This window comes from Crotalus tigris, unplaced genomic scaffold (genome assembly GCF_016545835.1).
Source record: "Crotalus tigris isolate CLP2741 ecotype Arizona unplaced genomic scaffold, ASM1654583v1 scf7180000021493.194949, whole genome shotgun sequence".
Classification (NCBI taxonomy): Eukaryota; Metazoa; Chordata; class Lepidosauria; order Squamata; family Viperidae; genus Crotalus; species Crotalus tigris.
Genome location: NW_024098538.1, coordinates 162,088 through 187,500, shown reverse-complemented (window position 1 = coordinate 187,500; position 25,413 = coordinate 162,088). Strand labels below are relative to the sequence as shown.

Sequence of the window (25,413 nt, the reverse complement as noted above, 5' to 3'; positions counted from 1 at the left end):
CTGCCTTGCTTGGCAGCCTTCGAGGAGACCCCCGAGACGGGTCGGAACCCCCTTCCCGACCCGGACGCCAAAAGCCTGGAGCGTGTCCCGCCGGCCCCGCCTCTAAAAAGAAGCTAAAAAGAAGCCGCGGCTCAGCTCGCGTAAACGACCCCGAAGTGTCTTATTAAAACAAGCTAACTTCGTCTCTACGTTCCCAATTTAGCCCCTATAGCTGAAAGGGAAAGAGCGCAAAGAGACCAGGTCTCACAACCTCCGGCGCCGCCGCCGCCAGCGGTTCTCGGTCGCATTTTTACAGACACCGGCGGCGAAAGGCCAGGAACGGCCAGGCGGACATCTTAGGGGAGAGGACCAAACGAGTGGCCGGGGAGGAGGCGGGGGAGGGGGAAGGTGGGGATTCCCCGCTAACTAGGTAACAGAGAAAGCCGGTATCTTTCTGGAATCAGGAAATGCGGGGATGGCTCGGCTCACCTGAGGCAGTAGCAGGCTTCCTTTTTTCCTTCCTGAGGCCTCGCCGGTAGACGTGCGCTCCGTCAACGTAGTGCAGAAAAGAGCACGGGAAAAAGCAGGGAACCGTGCTGCGAACGGACAGGAAGTTGGGGACCGCTTTGGCGGATGGACAGGAACTCGGCCGTACTGGGAACGTCGTCGTCGGTGGTCATGCTACGGGACGGAAAACTGTGCCCTCCTGTGGTCTAAAACGGGTACTGCGGTCGCCGAAAAAAATAAAGCTTATAAATGGGATTTTATTTCCCCCCCCGTCTTTATTAGTAACCTCTTATTAATATTAATAGGGCGACGGGAGGCCCTTTTGTCATTTTCAAAGGTTTATTTCTTTCGGTGGCTGCTATACCCGGCTTGGCCACGGGAGGGCACTGTTTTTCCTCCCTTAGCGATAGCGGCATGGAGGCCGTGGAAAAGGCCTACGGTGGCCTCGATGGTAAATGCCATGGGACGGGTATTGCGGCCGCCAAGGGAAATAAGCCTTTTGAATGGGGTTTTCAAGGCTTACCTCGTTGATCGGACGTGGAGTCCGCCCTGCCCAGAAAGTCCCCGAAAAAAAGGAAGTGGAAGGATGATTAAGAAGGACGGACCGGAAGCTGGCCATATTGAGAAGGTCGCAATTCAACGACCCTGGAGGACGGCGAATTTGCGCGGACAGGAAGTCGGACATGCTGAGGAGGTCTACCCGAAAGGAAGTAGGGGGAAAGATTAAGAACGAAGGAACGGAAGTCGGACATGATGGAAAGGTCCTTTCCCAGAATATAGCCGCAAAAGGAAGTTGGAGGATGACTAAGAAAGATGGACCGAAAATATGCCGTAATGGGAGGGTCACTTTTCAAGGACCCTGTAGGACGGCGAATTTGAGAGGACAGGAAGTCAGACATGCTGAGAAGGTCTCCCCGAAAGGAAGTTGGGGGAATGATTAAGAACGAAGGACCAGAAGTCGGCCGTGATAGAAAAGTCCTTTTGCCACAGGACCTGGGGGACGGCCGATATCAACGGACAGGAAGTCCGCCGTGCCGAAAAGGCCTCTCGGAGATTACTCGTGAGGAACGAACGGCGGACATGCGCAGAAGGCCGAGGGAAACGGCCTGTCCCTTTCGAAGGAGCATAGAGTGGCCACGCTTTGGCTGACGCTCTGCGCTTTGGGGCTTTGCTTCTCGGTGTCCCGATCCTGGGCAAAAGGCCTACGACGGCCTAGATGTTAATGCTATGGGACCGGAAACCCTGCCCTCATGTGGTCAAAATGGGTATTGCTGCCGCCGAAAGAAATAAAAACTTTTAAATGGCATTTTTACGTTATTCTTCTCTAGTTTTACTATTAACGCCTTATTATTATTATTAACCGGGCGACGGGAGGCCCGGTCGGTGCGACACGGGCGCAGAAGAAATCCTGCTTCCAGTCTTAAACCGAGTTAAGGCCTATCGTGGCTTATTAATATTAATGTTTTAATAATAAAGAATAATCATCTTAAAACGCCATTAAAGAGGTTTATTTTTTTTTGTGGCTGCAGTATCTGATTTGACCAGTTTTCCATCGCTTAGTATGGCTGGCTCAGGAATTCTGGGAGTTGAAGTCCACGAGTCATAAGGGCTTCTGGACAGCCGCCCAGTGAAGAACCCGCCAGACATGAAACGCGAGGATATTTTTGTGTTCCCGCCTGTTTTTGCGAACGGGCTCTTTGCGCAGGCGCGTGTGGGCCGGGCTGCTCTCTCGGGCGGAACGTCCAGCTGCGTCCGTAGGTTCCCCCCGGAGGGCGGAAGTTCCCCCCGCGCAAAGCAGGTATGGATCCTCGGGGCTGCTGCGGGAGGGGCTTCTCGCTGCCTGTCGTGGAGGAGGGGCGCGAGCGGGCCGTCGGATGCGCCTCAGAGCGGCCGCCTCCTTGGGGATCCGGGGAGAAGGGGCGGGTTCGCCGGCATTCCGCGGCTGCCCCCGAAGCCACGAGCAGGCCTTCCGGGGGGGCACCTCGAGCCTCTTCTGCGCGTGGCCGGGTCGCGTGGGGGGCCTCCGGGCAGCCTGTCTGCCCATCCACGGATCCCCCCCCTCGGCATCGGAGTCTCGTCCCCGCCGCCGCAACAGTTGGCGGAGGGGCCGCCTGACTCCCCGCGGCCCCCAAATTCGGGCTTTGGTTTCAGTTCGGTGAAAGCGGCGGCCTGGCGGCCGGAACCACCATCACTCCCTCCCCGTCCTGCAGCAGCCCTGGGTCGGGGTGCCGAACACGCCTCCGTTCCGATGGGCGCCCGCGTCTTCTAGTGCGGCTGCTCGCTTGGCGGGCTGCACAGGGCGCCCGGATGCACGGAAGGAAACGTCCCAGCCAAGCGCGGAGGGCCCGGGGCCGTGGGTGAAAGAGGCGATCCGATTTATTTATTTATTTATTTATGAGACTTATATACCGCTTTAAGTGCGAGCACTCTCTAAGCGGTGTACACCAGTAAGCAATGTATATATATATTTACATTGCCCCCAACAATCTGAGTCCTCATTTTACCTACCCCGGAAGGATGGAAGGCTGAGTCAATCTTGAGCCGGTGAGATTTGAACCGCTGACCTGCTGAACACAGTCAGCTAAAGTGGCCTGCAGTACTGCTTCTGCCCCCCTTTCCGACTATGTATCTCTTGCCCAGCGAGCGCAGAAACTGACCCGGTTGCCTTAAGGCTGAAGGGTGTGTGTGTGTGTGGGGGGAGTTTAAGAGAGCCCTGTGTCGCAAGGGGTCCTTAAAAAGATTCTGTTGTGAAGAGGTTGGAACTACCTATTCCCTAGACCAGGGGTAGGCAACCTCGGCTCTTTTATGACTGGTAGACTTCAGCTCCCACAATTCCTGAGACAGCTATGTTATGCTGGCTCAGGAATTCTGGGAGTTGAAGTCCATGAGTCATAAAAATCGAGGTTGGCTACCCCTGTCCTAGGCACTGAATCCCCTTGAGCTTGTTTATTTCTGTAGGACTGCCCCATGAGAAACTGGCCCCTGCTGCTGAGTTTGCTAGACTCCTGCCCAGGGAAAGGACGGGGAGCTTATAATTTGAGGTCTTTTTCTCCTTCATTGCTTTGTACTTTTAAAAATGCTGCTCTGCTGAGAATGATTAAGGTGGTTTATTTTTAATTTCTTTTGAAGAGGAGGGTAATCACCAGCCTGCGTTTTTCCTTTGGGCCCTAAAAATTGTATCTTTTCACTCTAAGAATATGCTGGATTGCCCATGTGGGACTAGCTTCAGTGAAGTCATGCCCTTCTTGAGACTTCTGAGTCTGGTTTGCCCAGACTCAGGATGCCTTTGGGCTGAGTCCCGGGGCCAAGCATGGGCTCCTTCCGTCCATGTGGACAGAAGCTTTCTTGGTACTTGGGAAGAAACTGGTCTCAGTGATCTAACCAATGGAATGGCTCGCCTCCAGTGATTGTGAGTGCTCCACCACGGCTGGTTTTCAGGAAGAGATTGTACAACCATTTGTCTCAAATAGTTTAGGATCTCCTGCTTGAGCAGGGGTTGGACTAGGAGACCTCCAAGGTCCCTTCCAATTCCGTTATCTGTTCTTTTTATCTGATCAAGTGCTGCAACTCACAATAATTTGCAGGATGGTTCTAATCTTTGCTGAGCAGGATATGCTCAGTCCCTGAGAAATCAGGGCAGGATGAGGCCTTCTTTTCTCTTTGTTCTGATGCTGCAGGCAGCTGTTATGCTGAGACTTCGGCTTTTGACCTGGGATGTCACAAACACCCTGCTTCATCTCCGAGTCCCCGTGGGGCAGAGTTATTCCGCTGAGGCCCAGGCCTTTGGCCTCCAGGTCCCTGCTGAGGTGCTCAACCACTCCTTTTCCCAAGCTCATGCATCCCAGAGCCAGCGTTTCCCCAACTATGGCTGGGGCCAGGGCCTCAGCTCCAAGCAGTGGTGGCTTGGGGTTGTCTTCGAGACCTTCCGGCTTGCCGGAATTCATGACAGTGGTGTTCTCTGGCCCATTGCTGAAAAACTCTACCGGGATTATAGCAGCCCAAAGAACTGGGAACTAATCCCAGGTGCCATTGAGATACTCCAGTGGTGCCAGCAACGTGGTATCCGCATGGCAGTGGTCTCCAACTCTGACTGGAGGGTACAAGAGATTCTGAGCCGGTGCAACCTCCGACAATATTTTCAGTTTGTCTTAACCTCGGAAGAAGTGGGGTTTGCCAAGCCAGACCGGAGGATTTTTCTGGAAGCCCTCCACAGTGCCAAGGTGGAGCCCCAGCTGGCTGCTCACATAGGGGACCATTATGTGAATGACTATTTGGCTGCAAGAAAGACTGGACTGCACAGCTTCCTGTTTAAAATGGCTGGGGAGCCAATTGAGAGCGACATAGAGGTACCAGAAAACCATCTTCTGTCTTCACTTTTAGATCTGCAGGCTCGGATAGAGAAAGGCTAAAAGTAAGTGGCTGGATTTCAGCAGCTGTATCTAGGAGAGGAAATTTTAACAAATCGTAACATTAACTGCTGTTTAGAAGGCCAGATCCTGAAGTTGAAGCTCAAGTACTCTAGCCACCTAATGAGAAGGAAGGACTCACTGGAGAAGAGCCTGATTCTGGGAAAGATGGAGGGAAAGAGAAGAAGGGGATGACAGAGAAGGAGGTGCCTGGATGGAGTCCCTGAAGCAGGAGGCGTGAGCTTCAAGGGACTCCAGAAGATGGTAGAGGACAGGAAGGCCTGGAGGAATGTCCATGGGGTCACGGTGGGTCGGACACGACTTTGCAACTAACAACAACATTAACCCAAAATAAATCCAATAAAACCTATATCCCTGCTTATAAGAGTCTACAGTATCCCTGTCCCAGGTTTCTTGTATTTAGAACAACAGAGTTGGTATTACAGGCTGATGCAAAAATTTATTTGGGGAACTAACTAACATGCACACACATGCTGTCACTCAATTTCTGCCAATAAGGAAAGAAAATGTAACAGGCATAGTGGAGTGGGAAAAAATTATTACTTTGGAGTATTACAGAAGTTTGTCTATTCCAGGCAAATTTACAGGCTAAATATGCCGTTGTGATTGATTCGTGAAAGATTCAAAGGAAAAAGGAAGTCCAGTTGCCTTTTGAAAAAGCACTTTTGGACAACCATGACCTGGATGGCTGAGAATCTCCATAGACTTTACATGGACTCTTTCCCTCCCAGCTCTTTTCCAAGCAACCCAGCATCATGTTCTCCTTTGCTAGTGATACAGGAAGGGAGGCCACCTTTTTTGGTAAGCAGTCCTATTCTGAGTCACATTCTGAGTTGCGGATACCAAGTTGAATTCTAATGCCTGGTGGTTAAACCGTATGTCCTTCCCTCACCTTCCCAGTGTTGGTCTCACACCAGAGAAATGTTTTGATCAGCCACGTCCAGGACTGGGTGGATGGGGGCAGCAAAGGTTTCCTGGTGCCATGGGGAACAGCATAGGACTCGAGCTGCTAAAATACAAATGGCCTTCATCCAGGTCAACCAGTACCCCAAATTCTTCAGGGCTCTTCAGCAGCTTCATGGTCAGATGCTGATCGTTGTGTGAGAATTTCACGATCATAGCAGGACAAGATCCAGGAGGAGAGATTGTAACCAAGAGGGCGACAGGGCCAGCCCTCTTAATGCTGCAGTGAGTCTAGGAAACACCTAGTCTGTACGTTCAGATATTACGTAGACTCCAGGATCCCTGCACAGAAGGATTCCTCAGCCAGGGTGTTGGGCCGGTGATCGGAGTGAGCAGGGTTATCTGGGTCTGCCCTCCAGGCCATCTTGGGGCTGAAAATCAACGTTCTCCTTTTTGGAAAGGGCCAAGAAGGAACCATGTGAATGCCATCTGTACTGCTGGGAGCAGCAAATTGGCCAGTGGGAAAATTCCAGCCAGAGTCAGGGATGTAAGGTGACACTTTACAAAGATGGCTAAGGGTCTGGAGGCTAAATTGTGTGATGAGCAGCCAAGGGAACCAGGTATGGAACTAGGTATGCTTAGCCTAACAAAGGGAAGGCTTAGGAGAGACATAATAGCTATCCTCCAATACTTAAAAAGCTGTCACAAGGAAGAGGGAGTGGATTTATTCTCCATAGTACCTGAACGAGAAGCAATGGATAGAAGCTCATCAGGGAAATCTGACAGAATGGTTTATCAGTGGAACAGCTTGCCTCCCAGAGTTGTGGGTGCTCCGTGCTGGAAGTTTTCAAGAAAAGATTGGACAACCATTTGTCTAGGATAGTATGAGATTCTTACTTTGGGCAGGGAACTTGACTGGAAGACCTTCAGGGTCCCTTCCAGCCCTAAGGTTCTCTGATTTAAACCCAGGTTGTGCAAGATCAAGTCATCAGCCATGAGCTTGTTCAAGGCATTGAGTAACCTGGCAACTCCATCCCCCAAGCTCTGCTCTCCCTTGCACAACCAGGAGCTGGGTGTAAATGATCTGTGTGTTGACTCTGGGGCTGCACCTGGGGAGCAAGCACCTCACTTGCAAGTCTACCCATTAAGTAGCACCCAGTATGGTGAAGAAGAACATCCACTTGGGCCAAAAGATGATTGATCCACACACAGATTGCTTCCCACTGAGAAATTCCACTTCAGTCTAAAATTGAAAGGGTGAGTGGATCTGGGGCCAGACTCCAACTGATTCTCACAGAGTTACAGGTCAGCCTTAGAAGCTGAGTGTGGATGCAATAGCGCAGAGTTACTGTCACTCGTTGCTCCACTCACCTGAAGTGCAGCCAAGAACAACTGAAGTCCAGAGCTATCCTGCTGGTGGACTCTTAACTGTTTTGCTTTGTGGGTCTGCAGGATCCTCTTATTTTCCTCAGTTTGCACAATTCAAAATCGGGGAGCACTGAGTTTTGAGGGCACAGCCTGGTACCCTCTTTTCTGTCCTGGGGCTGTCTGCAATTCCCATTGTCCCCACAAGATGGCAATGTGGGGGAAGGATGACATTTCTATTTCTGAGGAAGGTTCCCTGATGGCGGGTGGGGTGGTAGCCAGGACTGGAGAGACTGGGCTAGCGGCTTTTCTCAGCCCAGCTGACCTCCGAGGATGCAGCTGAAGGAGGAACGTTCAGGGACTGGGGGGAGGAAGATAATAACCACAGGTCCTCCATTTGGTACAAACCCCTACCTACCCCTCCCAATCTCTGCTCTCAGTGGGGTCAGGTATCCTCCCACGTATAAGGGTGGTCATCAGTGGCAGTGATTATGACCACCATGTAGGCCGGAGGGCATCTAGTTTCTGCAGTGATTCCTTCCAGGGCGCCTCCTGGGCCAGGATGCTTGGTGGGCTCACTCCTCCTCAGCCCGGGCTGCTTCCAGTAGCCGCTGTTCTGTTCCTCAGTGTCCGTACATACCTAACAAAGTTCAGATGCCAGATGAGGCCCTCCCAGTCTTTGCTGGCAGCTGCCAGTGTGTTCTCCATCTTGAAAAGCCCTGTGGCCGCAGTGCCTTCCACTTTGCAAAAAATTGCAGGCGCCTGAAACATACTTTCTGCCTGGCATGAGCCTCTCAAAGGGATTTTATGCACCAAATGCCACCCAACCTACATTCCTGGATCTCTCTGATCAGGGGCCACTGAGGGGAAATCAGCTCTGCAGCTAGTCTGCATTTTAAAGGAGTAGATGTGGCACCCTCCATCTCCCCCCCACCATTCTGCCTTGCATCCACAACAATGCAACTGGTGATGCAAAAATGCCCCCTGTCTCCACCAACCATCAGGCTACTCTCAGCAATGAGGAGGGGACTGGGGATGTGCTGAGGGGGTCACTCTCCTACTCTGAGATGCTTCTTCTTTTAGCCACACTTCTATGCTTTGAATGGATGCAGGCTGAAATTCAATTAATATAGAGTGGAAAACAGCTCCAAAGTCAGCTACTGGATTGGGGGGTGGGTGGGTGGGAGGGGTGTCAGTGTGCCAAGGATCCCAAGGCCTTATTAACACAACATGTGGTTTATTTTCTGGCAGCACTTCTGCCACAAATTTGGCGATGGAAACACTTTGCCCTTGATGTTTTTTACAGTGGTTCACTGTGATGGAAACCAGAGGCTTGCAAAGCAGATTTGAACCCCAAACAGGCTCGGGGTTCGGGCAGTTGCATTCCAGGAAGGAGCTTTTGCTTTAAAAGAAGGAGGGGGTCAAAAGCCAATTTCCTCAGAAATACTTTGGGGAGGAAGTGGGGAAGGTTGGCAGGTCAAGGCAAGTACATGGCCAAAGGCGCTCTCAATTGCAATCTCTTTCACAGGAGTAACTTTTCTTTGGAATCGGATGCCCAACTTGTAAAATCCCCCCTAGCCAGAATGTGCATCTTCCTTTGAATGGCTACCTGTAGCGCCTCTGCTCAGAAGAGGACGGGGAAGGGCCGTGCATCTGGATCTGACCCCTTCTAAGTGGCTGCAGGGTGTCGTTGCTCACCTCCTCAGCGAGCAGCAGTCTCTGCAGATGACCCGGCCGTGCGCTGGACGCATGCCGGAAGCCGTGTGAATCCCAGCTGTGCTACAGACAGTCTGGATGGCTCCTGCGCTCCGGGACTCACGCGGCAGGGAGATTCTCAGTCATCCAGTCAGAGCTGAAGAAGTTCTTGGATGAGAAGTGAAACGTCTTCAAAAGAAACACAAGAAAGTCCAGTTGCGTCCTGAAAAAGCACCTTTGCGATAACCATGACCCGGATGACTGAGAATCTCCATAGAAATTTAGCTACGCCCTTTGGGATGAACACCCTTAGAATGGTGAGAGAGCCTGAATGGATTTTGAGAAAATATTGCAGACTACAGGAACCATTTGTGCTTCAGTTTGAGATTCAGACAGCACAGACCCATCCCCAATAGCCTGTGTGCCTGTTTTCAACAGCGAAGGGACCCAGGGCAGAAAACTAGGAAGTTCCTCCAGCACTTCTCAGGTTATCCCGAGGACACAGAGGTAAACCTCCAAAATGGTTTCAGTGACTCTAAAATCAAATCCTTCCACTCCCCACCATCTAGTCAGAGCTGAAGAAGTTTCTTGGATAAGAAGCGAAACGTCTTCAAAAGAAACACAAGAAAGTCCAGTGGCCTCTTGAAAAGGGCATCTTTGAGGCACTCAGCTTGTTGCGAAAAGCTGCTTTGGGCGATTTCCCTGATTGTGAAAGGATTGTTATTTTAAGGGAGACTTTTTCTTATTTTGGGGAGACTGCTCCCCAGGTGATTTTCTTTTTGAGGGAGGGGGGGCTCCCTACACGTGTCTGCTTCCACATTAATCCATGCTGGATCCTTTTTTCCTCCTAACCAACCTGCTCTGCTCTGTTTCTTCCCTATGGATGGCAATGGCAACAATAGAGGCATTCAGGATCAAATAGGTTTCATTTCAGGTGTATTTCCGATTTCATACCTAACATTTCCAGAGTGGCCAGAAGCAAATATTATTAGTGTCAACAATTACTGCATTTGTGAATAAAATCGTAGTGGTAGAATAAGGGGTGCGTGCAGCAGCAAGGAGAAAAAATTTTTCAACTGAAATGCTAAAAGGGATTCCGGGACCAAATTCGTAGTTAAATTTCATGGGAAAGATGGTTTTGGTTGCTGTTATAAACATAGTTCGTCTCCAGCGATGAAAATTCACAAAATTAATTTTGCTCAAATAATGGGTGCGTGCAGCAGCGAGGCCAAAAATTTTTTCAACCAAAATGCTAAAACATAGACCAAGACAAGCTTCTTGTTTAAATTTCATGAATAATATGTTCTTGTTTGTTTTTTAAAAAAGTCAAACATATTTAGTCTGCAGCGACAATTCTAAAATTTGTTTTCTCAAGATGAGGGTTGCTGCTGGCCAAAATATTTTTCAACTTGTTTGCTTTTTTAAAAAAATCAACCATTTCTTGTCTCCAGCGACGACAATTTGGAAAATTTCTGTTCCTGGGATAAGGGGTGCGTATGGCCCTGAGGCCAAAATGTTTTTCAACTGAAATGCTAAAGGATGCTGGGACGATTGGTGGTTAAATTTCATGGATAAAATGTTTGCTTTTTAAAAAAGTGAAACATAATTCGTCTCCAGCGATGAAATTTCATAAAATTTGTTTGCCAAGGACACGTGAGGTAGGGAGGCCAATAATTTTTTCAACTCAGGTGCTAAAACAGATGCAGGAACTCTACTCTTTCTGTAGAGGATAAACCAGGATTTGGTCCAAACCTGGCAACTTTTAAACTTGGCTGACTGGAAAATCTGGGAGTTGAAGTCCACAGATCTGAAAGTTGTCAAGTTGGACACCCCAGGCATACACTATTTTCCCAAACAATTCTGTGTGCTTTTAAGCATGAAGTAAGAAATTATTTAAAATATAAATGCTTGAAGTTGCAAACCAAAAACACCCCTGGAATGCTAAGTAACTGAAAACGCCACTAGCAATAAAAAATTTAGTATCAACATGTATTTAAATGCCCTTTGGGCATATGACTAAGTTTTGCAGGAGGGGAGAAAAAAGGGTTGTTCACACATTACAACTTTTGTGACCTCTGATGCTGACACCCCCATTCCATCCCCAGGAAAACCACAGCTAACACCAAGTAGGGCTTGAACTATTGTATGAGTTCTGGAAAGGCTGCAGATCAAACACCATGTCCGGTGGGGGTGATTCACAACTAGTGCAAAATCTGGGACAGCCTGATCATTTTGCACACTCTTTTTTAAAAAAGCACTTGTATGTTAAGACAAAGGCTAATATCCCTTCCAAGAAGTGCAAAAGCTTTGATAAGCAAAGCTATACTTCATATTACATGCAGTGGGGCTGAGGACTACAGCACTTTAGAAATAACGAATGCGGAGTATGCTGCATTAATTAATTTCCATTGGGCTGCCACCTAATTAAACAAATCTTTTATTAACTGTATTAACTGTGTATTGACTACTCAATCACAACTGCATACATTTGCATATGAATGACAGTTCTGAAGAAAACCATTCTTTGGTTCTTGAACAACGGATGTCTTTATACCACAGCTGGGCTTTCTCAATATGAAAGCTCTCAAAATTTCCCAATTTTTTCACATGAAAAAGAACTGGCTCTCTTTTGGTTCCTTTCCTGATTAAATGTTGCAATTACAAGAAGATTCCAAATTGTTCATGTTTCTCAATAAGGTGAAGACAGTGTCAGATGAATGGAGAGCCATATAGCAGGTAGGAGAGTCCAGGATCAATAATGAGGTACGGCAGAGGATGATGGCTTTTCTTTCGGATTGGGTCCATCTCCTCCCCCTCTTTACAACTGTTGGCTGTGAGGTTGGGAAAAAGCCCTCTCAGCCACTACATTGTGTTCTTCTGCTGCAGCTACCGGTAGTCCTCGATTTATGATCACAATTGGGACCAGAATAAGCAAGGTGGTGAGTGAGTCACCCCTAATATTACGAACTTTTTGCCAAGATTGTTAAGTGAAGGACTGCAGTTGATACATGAATCATGCAGTTCTAAAGTGAATCTGGCTTCCCCCATTGACTTGGTCAGGAGAGACAGTTGGGAAGGTTGCAAATTTTGCTCACCATATCCCAAAAAAGATATTGAGACCTTGGAAAAAGTTCAAAGAAGAGCAACTGAGATGATCCGAGGCCTGGAGACTAAAAAAATATGAAAGCAGACTGCAGGATTTGGGGATGGCTAGTCTAAAGAGAAGAAGAAACAGAGGTGACATGATAACAGTCTTCCAGTATCTGGGGCTGCCACAAAGAAGAGGAGGGGGTCAGGTTATTCTCCAAAGCACCAGAGGGCAGGACAAGAAACAATGGTTGGAAACTGACCAACAAGAGAAGCAACCTAGAATCAAGGAGAAACTTCCTGACAGTGAGGACAATTAACCAGTGGAACAGCTGGCCTCCAGAAATCGTAGGTGCTCCATCACTGGAGGTTTTTAAGAAGAGAGATTAGACCAGGGGTAGGCAACCTTGGCTCTTTTATGATTCATGGACTTCAACTCCCAGAATTCCTGAGCCAGCCATGCTGAGGGGAAGGGAGAGGTTTCCAAGCTGAGCCAGGCTGGCTCAGGAATTCTGGGAGTTGAAGTCCACGAGTCATGAAGGGGCCAAGATTGACTACCTCTGGACTAGATAGTCACTTGTCTGAAATAGTATAGGTCAGGGGTAGGCAACCCAAAACACTCAAAGAGCCACTTGGACCCATTTCCCACCAAAAACAAAACACCGGGAGCCGCAAAACCCTTTTGATATCTAAAATGAAGATAACACTGCATATATCCTTTTTTACCTTTATTATAGGTGTGTGTGTGTGTGTGTGTGTGTGTGTGTGTGTGTTTGTGTATGTGTGTGTATGTATACACACACACACACACACACACACATTAAAAATGAAAGTAAAAATATGACTCTTGGGAATATCCATACTATTAAAACAATGATCACCAAGAGAATGCTTTAAGAGAATAAAATTACATACACACACAGGTAAAAAAAGGATATATGCAGTGTTATCTTCATTTTAGATGTCAAAAGGGTCTCTCTCTCTCTGTCTCTCTCCCTCCCTCCCTCTCTATCTGCCCTTGGTTTACCACTCTTCTTCCCCCCCCCCCCACACACACTCTCTCTCTCCCTCCCTCTCTCTTTCTCCCCCCCTCCTATCCGCTGCTCACCTGGCAAGCTTCAAGCTGTTGTCCAACAAGCTCAGGGGTAGAAAACCTCGTCTCTTTTATGACTCATGGACTTCAACTCCCAGAATTCCTGAGACAGCCTAGCTGGGCTAGCTAGCTCTCTCCTGCCCTTCCTGCTTCCTGTTTCCTGCAGAGACGCAGGAAAGGGAGGAGCTCCGTCCAGAAAGCTTTTCAGCTCCTCGGAGAACGCTGTGAGTGCACTCTCTTTTACACACACACACACACAAACACACACACACACACACACACACACACACACACACACACACACAGAGAGAGAAAGAGAGAGAGAGAGAGAAGCAGGGAATCGCAATTGCCTCTCTCTGTCTCTGTCTCTCTCTGCAAAGGCAGAGGAGGCTGGGAGCCACATGGGAAGGCTCAAAGAGCCGCATGCGGCTCCGGAGCCGCAGGTTGCCGACCCGTGGTATAGGTTCTCCTGCTTGAGCAGGGGCTGGACTAGAAGACCTCCAAGGTCCCTTCCAGCTCTGCTCTGCTCTCTATCAAGGACCCCTCATTTCAACCCTGAGATTCCATTCCATTCTAAATGATTTGACAGTCACATGACCCCTGGACACCACAACTGTCAAAAATATATGCCAGTGGCCAAATGTCCAAATTCTAACCATGGCAATGCTGCAAAATATGAGGCCTGATTGTAAGTCACTTTTTCAGCACTGTTGTAACTTCAAATGGCCACTAAAGAAATGGCTGTAAATCGAGGACTACCTGTATTCAGAGCTCCAGATTCAGAAGGTGAAGCACATCACTTTACTGGTGATGAGAGTTTTCTAATAGTTTTATTAACTAGAGAAGCATAATGCATCTGTCATTACAGCCATTACATTTGCAACTTCTACTTGAAATTCTCTATACAAAGTCAATGCAAATAGATAAGATCGTTAATGAGATAAACAGCTTAAAATAACCGAGAAGTATAAAAACAAGTTTGCCAGCTTGCCCTGAGTAGAAATTTTGAAAAATATAAAATCTGGATTTTCAGCGGTACAACCATAAACATGATTAAGAAGTCTGAGATGGCACGCCAAGTTCAGTAAAGCAGGTTCACGCTATCCCAATTAATTGCTCAAGTGTATTTTAAATTCATGCTGGTAAAAGTTAAAATCGGTTGGGAATGTAGAATAATGCAGACGTTTCACTACTGAATTTAGTAGACAATTTTACTGATTTGTTTCACGTTGCCTTTAAAATTGATACCAGCTCTGAGGCCCATCCCAGTTTTAGTGCATTTTTAAAATAATAGGCATACATAAAAATTTTACATAAAAAACTCCTGATGAGACATGCCCCGGTGCCCAGTAGAGCAGAGCATCAGAATCCTCCCTTTAGAATAATCAACATGATTTTGCTCATTTGGACTGGACTCAAGCAAGGACAAGTTGGGTGGCTGCATAAGTGAGGCCCCCACCTCCAGGTTCCCTGAAATGCATAGGATCATTCAGCGTGAGCTCCCCACTGTTCTGAGAAGCTCACATGAATCAATGAGATGTCCAAGAAACAGACGCAGCAGTGATCCCGCCCGATCACCATCTAAAAAATTTCTGGCTGGTGACAGCTTTCCACAAGTAGCCCACCAAAGGTCTGAAGGTGTGAACTAGCTGGAGTTACAAGTTCAGCTTCTTTCTGCTGAGAGCAAGGTGGCAAAGACATTTTTCTCTTTAAAACCTGGTTAAGAGATTAAGCAGAATGGAAGTAAAATATATCTTCCCGTAATAAACAAAATGGTATTTTACAATCCACCCTCCTCGCTCCTCCGTCGTGGCTCACAGCTGTGCGGTCTCAGTCTAAGGGCTGGGGATCTGCGATCGGCAGGGTGTGGAGGACTTCGTCCAGGAGCTGAAGGGCGCGATGGAGATGGATCTCAATCCAGCAGGGAGTCTCCTTGATGCTCTGGCGTGGATAGTCGGGTCCCCATCCTTTCACAAAGCTCATCCTGAGGATGCACAGACGCCGAAGGTCGTCCACGCCGATTCCAGCAGCTGCCGACAAACCTAATGCAGAACAGGGATATTAAACATTCTTTTTATCAACATCTTTCATCAAACCACGTGCTGGCACCAACCCAGTTTTAGAAGAAGGTGCTTCACCCCTCTACAAGTTTTGGTTTGTTCAGATTGTCATTTAGAAACAGAAAGAAAATAAAGCCCTTTGGAGTTTGGCAGCTAATAAATTCAAATAATTAAAGAAACGTATACAGAAACAAGACCTGGACATTTTCAAGTATTTTGTTTAAAAATTTGTGTGTGCACACACGCATGTGTCTACGCTATATATCCCAGCATTAGAAACAGAAAAAAAATACAGTGCATTGGAGTTGGGCAGGTAATAAATTTAGATAAATAAAACATTGAAATTTTCAAGCATCTTGTTAGGGAAAAAAAAGCTTGCTATATATCCCAATAAAGATGCAGCTTCTCTTAAATAAAGCTCAACTCCTTGTGATTATATGAATATCTCTCTAGTTTCTTTTAAAACTTTATGGGAGCAGATTGTCATTTCTTCCAAAATGTACCTCAATTTCTTGGTCTAGTTAACTAACCTCTATTTCACTGAGCCTATAATTCGGGGAGCATTTAAAGAGTAATTAACAGCACAGCTGCATTTCAGACCTCAAGATTCTTCAAAATAGGAGGTTCCTCATGATGCTCCTTGCATTCTCCATTTATACAGGCTGGAGGTCTGCAAATCATGGTTTGATTAATCATAGTTATATTGAGTGAAGTTATACAGTAATCCTAGAATTAATGACTGCAATGCAGCTTCCAATGGTAATTTGTGACAGTTATAAAGAGGGTCAGTCACGTGATTAAGCCAATTTTACAACCTTTTTAGTGATGGTTCAACAAACTACTGTTTTGAAGCATTTGATTCATAGTGATCAATCTGGATTTATAACTGGAAGATACATGAAATATAATGTTAGACAAATTGTTAATTTAATTGAGTATCTAGACAAGAACAACCAAATCCCTGCTGCTTTTGATTTTTTTGGATGCTGAAAAAGCGTTTTATCAATTAGATTGATAATTTTTATTGAAAGTGGTAGAGAAAATGAACTTTGGGGATAAATTTTTGTATGCTCTTAAGTCTATATATCAACAACATTCTGCACAAATTATAGTTAATGGGGGATTAAAAGATGCACTTAACATTGAAAAGGGTACTAGACAAGGATGTCCTTTATCCCCATTGTTATTTGTTTTAACTATGGAGATATTATTAAAATTCGAGAATCATCTAGAATTAAGGGAATAAAAATAAATAAGAATGATTATAAGTTGAGAGCTTTTGCTGACGATTTGGTTGTGACCGACAAATTCGGTTAGGGATTTGGTTGAAATTTTAACTCAGTATGGCAAGGTTTCTGGCTTTAAGGTAAATAATACTAAGACTAAAATATTACCGAAAAAATATGTCTATGAAGGAAAAGGATATTTTGGCTAAATTAACAGGTTTTGAAATAGTAAGAAAGGTTAAATATTTAGGAGTATATATTACAGCTTCTAATGTTAAATTGTATAAAAATAATTATGAGACATTATGGGCAAAAGTTCAAAAGGATTGAAATGATTGGAAAAAATTACAGTTATCTTTGCTGGGAAGAATCTCAGCAGTTAAAATGAATATTCTTCCAAAGTTTCTTTTTTTGTTTCAAATGATACCTATTTTGAAAAAAGATGCTAACGTGGAGGACTGGCAGAAGGGGATTAATAAGTTTATATGGGCAGGGAAAAAACCAAGAGTTAAGTTTAAGATTATACAAGATGTACGGGAAAGAGGAGGACTTAAGGCGCCTAATCTAAAACTGTACTTTGATGCAGTGGCTTTTAACGCTGATTAGTGATTGGCTTAACTTAACAAATAAAAATATCCTTTCTCTTGAGGGATGGGATTTAGTACATGGATACCTGGACCAGGTTTTTAAATCCCATATTTTGAGAAGTGCTTTGTTGCGTGTCTGGAAGAAGTATTATTATAGGTTAAATTATAAAATTCCAATTTGGGGAATTCCTGGACACACGATAGAGGGAATATCTAGGGGTGTGAATTTGGATAGGATTTCTTATAAGGAATTACTTAGTTTGGTAGGGAAGGATTGGAAACTAAAGTCTTTAACTGAGCTGAAGCAAGAAAATACTGTATACTCTTGGTTTCAGTATAATCAATTGTTAGGGAGGTGGACTCTAGATCAAAAGGTTGGAATTACTTTAGAGGATGCAAATTTGGTAAAACAGATTAAAGATCAAACTCGAGCCCAAATAAAGAGAATTTATAATGTTTTCATAGAATTAGATTCTGAAACGGAGTTAGTTAAAGATTGTATGGTTAAATGGGCTCAAATATTCAAGAACCAATTTTATTGGATATATAGGAGACAATTTGGGTTAGAAATGTAAAATTTACTCAAGTGCAAAACTTAAGAGAAAATTTTTATAAAATGTTTTATAGATGGCATTTGGACCCCCAAAAGTTGTCCCGCATGTATCCTAATTTACAGCCCAAATGTTGGAGATGTGGAAGCTTAGATGCAACCTATTTTCACATTTGGTGGACTTGTAGAGATATAAAAGCTTTTTGGATTAAGATTTGGTGGAATATTTAAAAGATTTTTAAGAGAAAGATAAAGTTTACTCCACAATTATTCTTGTTGGGTATTACGGTTGATTTTGATGTTAAAGAAATTAATTTGATGTTGGATCTTATAACAGCTGAAAGATTATTGGTGGGGCAAAATTGGAAGAAAAATTCTTTGCCTACTATGGAAGAATGGATACTTAAGGTGTCTAACTTAGCAGAAATGGCAAAAATTTCCGCTTATTTGAAGGACCATTCACAAGAAAAATACATCTCGGTTTGGAGAAGATGGGTTGATTATATTCAAAAGAAATATGAGACTGAAAAGTATTATCTTGCTTATGAGTAGATTTTATGTTATTGTTAATAGTTTAATATGATTGAATTTGTACTATTTTTAGTGTTGGTTTAACTGTATTTTTATTTTTAATTTGTTAATATTTGTTTTGAAAAAGGAGTTAAAGTATGTTATGGATTTGATTGTTAGTAGAGTTGGGTAATGTTTGTTAGATTATGATTGTTTATTTGTAACCCTGTAATCAGCTCTGGGAAGTGGGGGAGGGGTGGGTTATATATTGTAAAAAATTTTCAAAACTTTTAATTAAAAAAAAAAAACCACTTTCTTACACAACGGTTATGTGACCAAGGGATGCCATAAACTGGTGCAGCTGCCAAGCAATCAAAGTGCAGTCTTGTGACCACACACAAGGTTGCGGGTTGTGGGGGGCACAACCGTTAGGACTTTGAATTTGGGTCGTAAGTAACCCCCAAGTAGACCTATGGCAGCTCCAAACAGTCGCTAGGCGACTGGTTCTAAGTCAAGGGCTGCCGTCCGGAAGGTAAGCGTGCTGAGCAAATAGAGGGAAAAAAAACAAACCCCAGAAGTAAGCAGCTTTAAATCCTAACTTACAAGTATACTTGGAAACTAAAATGTGTTTTGGATTTTAAACTACCAGAAATGCAGAACGCCTGATGCGATTCTCTGACTTTCCTTTTTTCTGCTGAAAGCATTTAAAGATATACTGAACCAAGGGATGACCTGTGTCACCGAGTACTTACTGATGGCTGGAGCAATTCCTCCGACAGATCCTGGCCCGGGGATGTTTCCTGCCACAGCCGCAGCTTGAGCAGCCGCTGCGGCTTGTGCTGTGGCAGCCTGCTGCTGCATTTGGCGGTGACACTGGCGTAAATCAAATACCTTAAAAAGAAGCAGCATTACTGTAGAGCGGAAGCTCTCTGGAAAACAAAGCCCAAGCGAGTTAGGGGAAAAACAGCCCCACTACCTAAAGTGGTCACCGGCGACCACGAATACCCAGTGCAGGGGCTGGTGATACCGATGCTATCATGCCTTCTCATCCCTTTTAAGATTAAAGCGTCTTTGGCTGCATGAATTCTCTGTATTTAGAGAAGGAATACAATGGTTCAGAATCAAGCAGGACCTACTGCAAAGCCAACAGGGGTGGGGTGGGGGGTATCTGCTTCGAGTGGCAACTATTTCTATGCTTCTGCTACCTGTCAAGCCAGGAGAGACTTGGAGCCCATGCATGAACGGCTCTGAAGGTGTCCACCTCTTAATGCCCCTAAGAGTGGGATGCAAACCTAAGTGAATTGACCCAAATGGAAGTATAGGTAGTCCCCGTCTTATGACCACAATGGGGCCAAAATTTCTCTTGCTAAAAAGCATTTAAGTGAATTTTGCCCCATTTTATGACCTTTCTTGCCACAGTTATAAAGTGAATCAGGCTTCCCTGTTGACTTTGTTCATCAGAAGGATACAAAAAGGGATTGACGTAACCCCGGGACAGTGCAGCTGTCATAAATATGCTGCCAGTTGCCAAGCGTCCGAATTTTGATGGTGCGACCATAGGTATGCTGCAACAGTTATTAAATGTGAAAAATTGTAATAAATCATTTTTTTCAGTGCCACTGTAACTTTGAACGGTCACTAGATGAACTGCTGTAAATTGAGGACTACTGTGTGAATCTTCAAACCAAACACGCATAGCATAGTGGCCTACGTAAAAGCAAAAACAACACGAAACGTGGGGATTACGTTCAACCACTAACTACATGTTACTTCCCTCCCCCTGGCTATTTTAGTTGAAGAAGAATTACATGGTTTTACAGTCACTTCCCTTTTCTGCATTCACCCTTCTACCCATGCTCCTTGCAAGCTGCTATATTTGGCGCCTGAAGAACCCAACTTTTTGTGATTTTGAAGGTTTAACCTAATTGCTTCTATTAGAAAACATCCAAGAGCCTCTTGATTTATCCAAATCGTGTACAGCACTGCAAAATCTCTTTTCTATTATTTGTGCTGAGCACGAAGCGCCTACGCTTCTGGCTTCAAAACGTATCTAGCCTTGATTTGAAGGCAGCAAAGATACACTGATAGCTTAAGAACCAAACGACACAAAACCATTCCCGAGAAAACTGTAATGGGAAGACTCTTCATCCATACAAGCAGGGTGTCAAAACTTACTTTCTGTTCTTAACCCCCACAAGGCCTGAGGAGTATTTTCTGGGCAGAAGACTAGGAGGCCCCCGTCTTTTTCAGACTGTGGCTCTTTGCATTTATCTGCAATGCATTTTTTTCCCAATCTTTGAAGTGGATCCATTGAGTTTAATGAGACAGATTCCAGATTAAATGCAATAGCATTGCACTTATTCTTAATAACACACGTTTCTCAGAATTATTCTGTGTTATCTTCAAACACAATGTTTAAAGTCATTCACCCAGGTATTTAAATCTCCACACTGGGTGATACTTACTTTTACGCAAAAAAAAAAAAAAAAAAAATGATTTTGCAGGTCTTAAGGTCTTTGTACATAAATAATAAAGAGATTCCTCCAAATAAGACCTGTACAATATTACATACACAGTATGGGGTCATATGCTCCAGACCTGTAACTTAAGCTTTAAAAAGCGACATGGCGAAGAACAGAAGTTTGTGGACAAGGGGTTAGGGATTAGCACCACCAATCCAGAACTAGAGCATTAAAATGTTTCCTGTTATTACAACTTTAAAATCCAGCATTATTTTATTAACAAACCTTGATATAGGCACTAGGATAAATTTTGTGAACTGCATCGCCTGGGGCCCGTCCTGCTTCTCGGTCCAAGTAGTAACTCTGAACAAAAACCGCATGATCACTGAGGCACCGAACCCAGACATCGCCTTCACCTTTGCACTCCAGTTGTACACCTTTGCCTATATGCAACCTGATAGAGAAAAAAAATAACATGATTCAGTAAAGTGGGAAAAAATGAACAATTGACAAATCAGTTTTATTTGGTTTCAACATCAGTCGCTCTTAAGCAGTTGTGCAAACTCTCTGAAGACGGAGTCTTAAGAACAAGGCCTGCCTTTACCCTAAATACAGGAAGATGGCATAGATTTATCTAATGACACCCCCATTAAAATCAAGGCTTCAGTGTATAAAACCCCTTTAAAATCTGGGTGCCTGTTACAGATACCCTTAGTTGAGAAATTTGACAGTTGCAGTCCAATGGATCGGCCACAAGTTAGTTTGGTGTAACCATTAGAAAAACAGACAGACAGACAGACAGACAGAAAGCCGTGTACTTGCACTAGGTCCAAGGAGTTGTGACCTAAGGCCCTGCTGTGATATTTTAACCAAGGGATAAGCAAAGATTCAGGAGACCCTGAACAGCGCAGGCTCAAGATAAGAGCGAGGCCACTTCAGCAGCAAGAGAAGTGGTGGAAGTATATTTTGAGGGTTTTTTTTTTTTTTTTTGAGGAATGACTTTCAAGACGAGTGAACTCAAAACACGTCCAACTACATGAAGCCTATTGCTAGCTTATGTTCGGACAAGATGCCTGTATTAAATAATGAAGAATCAGAAACCTATTTACCAAGTGGGTCACTCAGATGACCTGTCCACAGTCCTAGGCAGGGCCTCCCTGCTCCGTGTTTCAAGACTGATTGCTACGCAGATGCACCAATTCCTTTGAAAGAAACTACAGGTCCTCCTCAACTTAAAATGGTTCATTTGGTGACACCGTTTGAAATTACAACAGCACTGAAAAAAGTGACTTATGACCATTTTTCACACTTATGACCATTGCAGCATTCCCACGGTCACATGATCAAAATTCAGACATTTGGTAACTGACTCATCTTTATGATGGTTGCAGCGTCCCAGGGTCATGTGATCCCCTTTTGTGAAATTCTGACAAGCAAAGTCAACGGGGAGACATGATTCACTTAACAGCCAGGTTACTAACTTATCAACTGCAGTGACTCGACAATGGTGGCAAAAAAAAAAAAAAAAGACTTACAGTGGACAAAACTTACTTAACAAGTATCTCACTTAGTAATAGAAATTTTGGGCTCAACTGTGGTCATAAGTTGAAAACTAACTGTATGTCTAATTTACTTCTAGCAATGAATCACACTTGGAATAATCAATTCACACATGCAAGAGATCCGTTTGGTGGTGCAGAAACCATGGCTAACGATGCCTGTGTAAGGCAAGTCTGAGTAGAAAAATGGGACAATAATTTATTTTATAACAAGATTCTATAATGGAAAACCTTTCCACTTATTTTGATTTTCATAAACCTTTTTGAGGTCACAGTTGGGCATCATAAGGACTCACTTAACAGAGTCAGATGTTCCATGTTTCCCCGAAAGTAAGGCCTAGCTCCATTTTGGGGGGATGGGCCAAATATAAGCTCTACCCCAAAAATAAGCCCTAGTTTTGGGAAAGGTGCACACCTAGAAACCAAGCTAGGGCAGGAGTGGAGCTTACCGTTGCAGCCAGGCCTCCCATGGATTGACGCTTGCATCGCCTGTGGCCGAAGGAGCAGCTTCATTCTGCAGCCGAGAACCGAGCTACGGATTCAATCCGTAGCTCGGTTATCAGCTCCAGCGGCCTCCCAGAAAAGCCTCTGAGTGCGAAATGCAGGCGGGAGCTCCATTCTCAGCTGCAGAATGAAGCTGCTCCTTTGGCTGCAGAAGAAGTGTGCCGGCCGGGGGGGGGGGGGCTGGCGGTGAATGGGAAAGACACCCCCACCCCTTAAAAAAAGACCTATGTCAGAATCCAATTATATTTCATCTTTAAATTATCAAATATAGAAACTCCCAATTCTGCCTTCTCTGGATTCTGCCATAAGAGGGAGAGAAGGGGGAGAGCAAAGGGGCTTTATGGCCCTCACTTCCTTCTTTACACTTCAAAGAGCTGAATGTGTGTTTATTGTAACCTCTAAGCGTTAACATATCAAAGAAGGGTAATTGCCTTTCATGTAGTATCTGAAGTCTCCATCCAGACGGAAGAAAGAAGAAAGGAGGTGGAATTGTGATACTTGAAACTATCACTGGAAGGGGGGTTGATTGGGTGGGACTACTGGGGAACCCCTTAAACCTTGAATGGGAGAGCTTGGACCCCAAGTCCTGTCTAGCATGCCTGCAACCATTTTCTCTTAATAAAGGATTCCTGTTGGAAGAATTATTCCAAGAGTTCTGTCTTCTTAAGATGCAAAGTGGGGTGGGTCCTTACATTAGACAGGACTTGCAAAATTAATCCACCTGGAAGGAAGACCCTTGCCGGGGGATTTTGCAAAAATTTACCATGTCAGACAATGGAGCAAGAGAGGGGGAAAACTCCCTGGAAAGAGAGCCGCTGACCCAGTTGGAACCTTGCCAGATGTTGGGATCCGAGAGGCCAGATTCCTCAGGAGAAGAAGTGGTGGAGACACAGGACCACAAGCCTCGCTGGTCGATGGGCGTTGGAAAGAAAAGTGAGTGGGGAAAGGAATCAAGAAAGGTGACCCTGAGAAGGGGGACCAAGCAACCAGAATGGAAGCAGGAGATGGAGAAATCCCTGCACGCAAGTGAAAAGGGAGGAAGCTGGGCACCGTACTCAGACTGGATCCTAGAGAAAGCTATTGACCTGATGAAGAGAACTCTCAGCTCCCTAAGAGAGGAGAATACTGAACCCTACGGCCGCCCCAGTTCCTGGAGCCGCAAAGGGAGAGACACCGAGGGGGACATGGAACCTGCAACCCCAGGGACATCTACTGATCCAGGAGCTCCCACCCCCTACCGGACCACAGATGGCAATCTGGACGGAAGGCACTACCACCCACAACAGAGGCACCGATCCATTCCAAGACGTCCACCGTTGGAAGTGAAATTCAAAGGGGAGCCAACACGCTTGGGGTTTTTCCTAACCCAAGTCCTCAGCTACATGGAGGAATATGGGCAGGATATTCCCAGCGACAAAGCCCGCATCCGGATCGTGCAATCTGCCCTGGATGGACCAGCTGCGGATTGGGTAGTGAACTTGCATGACTCCAATGCCCCAGAACTCAGTAACTTCAACCGTTTCATGTCCTCTTTGAGAAGACGATTTGAAGACCCCCTGGCTGATCGCAAAGCCCGTGAAAGAATAACAACGATGAGGCAGGGCAAACGCCCAGTGGCTGAGTATACACAAGAATTCCGGGCCATTGCCAGCAAACTGAATTGGCCAGAAGACATCCTCCTTGGCCGTTTCAAAGACGGACTAAACTATGATCTATATGATGCTTGCCTGCCCCGAGGGGACCCACATCGACTTGAGGAATGGTACGTCTTGGCAGAGGAAGCAGAGATCGACATATTGAAGAGGCACCGCCGAGGAAAACAATGGAGCCGCCCCCCGCCTGAGCTGACACACCAACCGGTGAAATCATCGGATACAGCCAAGAAGCAAATGGGATGTTTCAAGTGCGGAAGAGAAGGGCATCGAGCTGTAGAATGCCGCTCAAAGGCCCCCCAGCACAACCCAGACAGATCCCCAATCAACAAACCCGGAAAGTATTCAGCTAAGCCAAAAGAAACGGCCATGAGAATGATGGAAATTGCAGAAACCCCCACCTCTGCTCACCAAGGGGAAAGGACTCCAGCCTACACCACAGGGCCGGTGGATGCCTCAGATGACAGCTCGGAGGGCGAACCCCTGGTAAGTGGATGCATCACACCCATCTTCAAAACAGTGACTATATTAATCCCCCCCATGCCCGAAGCTGTGAAGGTGAAAGCCTTAATAGACTCTGGCTGTACCCGCTGCCTCATTAGCCCAACACTAGTGGGGAATCTGGGCATCCCATCCAGGAGACTGGAACAACCAATCTCATTTGGCCAGCTAGATGGATCCATAGCAGGGGGGGTGCCAGCTACCCTAGCCACTTTGCCAATACATCTCTCCCTGGGCAACCATGAAGAGGACTTAACGTTTGTGGTGACCCCAGGTATGGAATGCCCAATGATTCTAGGGATGGAATGGTTGAAAAAATGGAACCCCTGGGTAAATTGGAGGACGACAGAAATCAAATTCCCGAAGGGGGACCCTATGGACTTAAAACCCCAAGGGAGGCTACCAGAATCAAGAATAGAAAAAGCATCCATAGGAGAGGAAAAAAGATTAACAGAAATACCAGAGGAATATAGGGACCTTGCTGAAGTCTTCAGTGAGGAGAGGGCGAATGAGCTTCCCCCCCACCGACCCACAGACTGTACCATTGAATTCAAGCCTGGGGCAAAACTCCCGAAGCCCAGATTATACTCCATGAGCCCAAAGGAGAAGGAGGAAATGGAAAGATTTATAAAAAAAAACCTGGAGAGAGGTTTCATTGAGCCAGCCAAGCCTAAAGTGGCTGCCCCGGTCCTTTTTAGAGAGAAGAAGGATGGCTCTTTACGTTTATGCGTGGATTATAGGGCCCT

At 45.6% G+C, this 25,413-nt stretch overlaps 2 protein-coding genes, 1 long non-coding RNA gene and 1 pseudogene across 6 annotated transcripts in view; 2 read left to right on the top strand and 2 right to left on the bottom strand.

Annotated features, from left to right (window-relative positions):
* Positions 1–2,116: 2,116 nt before the first annotated feature.
* HDHD3 (haloacid dehalogenase like hydrolase domain containing 3) lies at positions 2,117–5,087 on the top strand. Its single transcript, XM_039318737.1, has 2 exons — positions 2,117–2,284; positions 4,164–5,087. Exons 1-2 carry the CDS (start codon positions 2,132–2,134, stop codon positions 4,893–4,895), a joined length of 885 nt encoding a protein of 294 aa, XP_039174671.1. The 5' UTR covers positions 2,117–2,131; the 3' UTR covers positions 4,896–5,087.
* Positions 5,088–5,393: 306 nt separating this feature from the next.
* LOC120296772 lies at positions 5,394–8,104 on the bottom strand (annotated as a pseudogene).
* Positions 8,105–8,396: 292 nt separating this feature from the next.
* On the top strand, positions 8,397–14,829 carry LOC120296771. The gene is made up of 2 exons (XR_005553573.1): positions 8,397–11,639; positions 13,997–14,829. It is a non-coding gene; the product is annotated as an uncharacterized LOC120296771 (long non-coding RNA).
* Positions 13,868–25,413, bottom strand: part of SMAD4 (SMAD family member 4) — a 36,760-nt gene continuing 25,214 nt past the window's right edge. For all 4 annotated transcript variants that reach the window (XM_039318735.1, XM_039318736.1, XM_039318733.1 and 1 more), the window contains 3 exons: positions 20,737–20,905; positions 18,742–18,880; positions 13,868–15,098 (listed from right to left, as the gene is read on the bottom strand). In XM_039318735.1, coding sequence (XP_039174669.1) covers positions 14,887–15,098; positions 18,742–18,880; positions 20,737–20,905 — 520 coding nt within the window. In that variant the 3' untranslated portion in view covers positions 13,868–14,886. The remainder of the gene's footprint in view (positions 15,099–18,741; positions 18,881–20,736; positions 20,906–25,413) is intronic.

Bases quoted from the DNA above. Each gene is read 5' to 3' on its own strand.
- HDHD3 (XM_039318737.1), top strand. From the start codon at position 2,132: ATGAAACGCGAGGATATTTTTGTGTTCCCGCCTGTTTTTGCGAACGGG. The intron at 2,285-4,163 runs GTATGGATCCTC...CTGATGCTGCAG, and splicing joins GTTCCCCCCGCGCAAAGCAG to GCAGCTGTTATGCTGAGACT.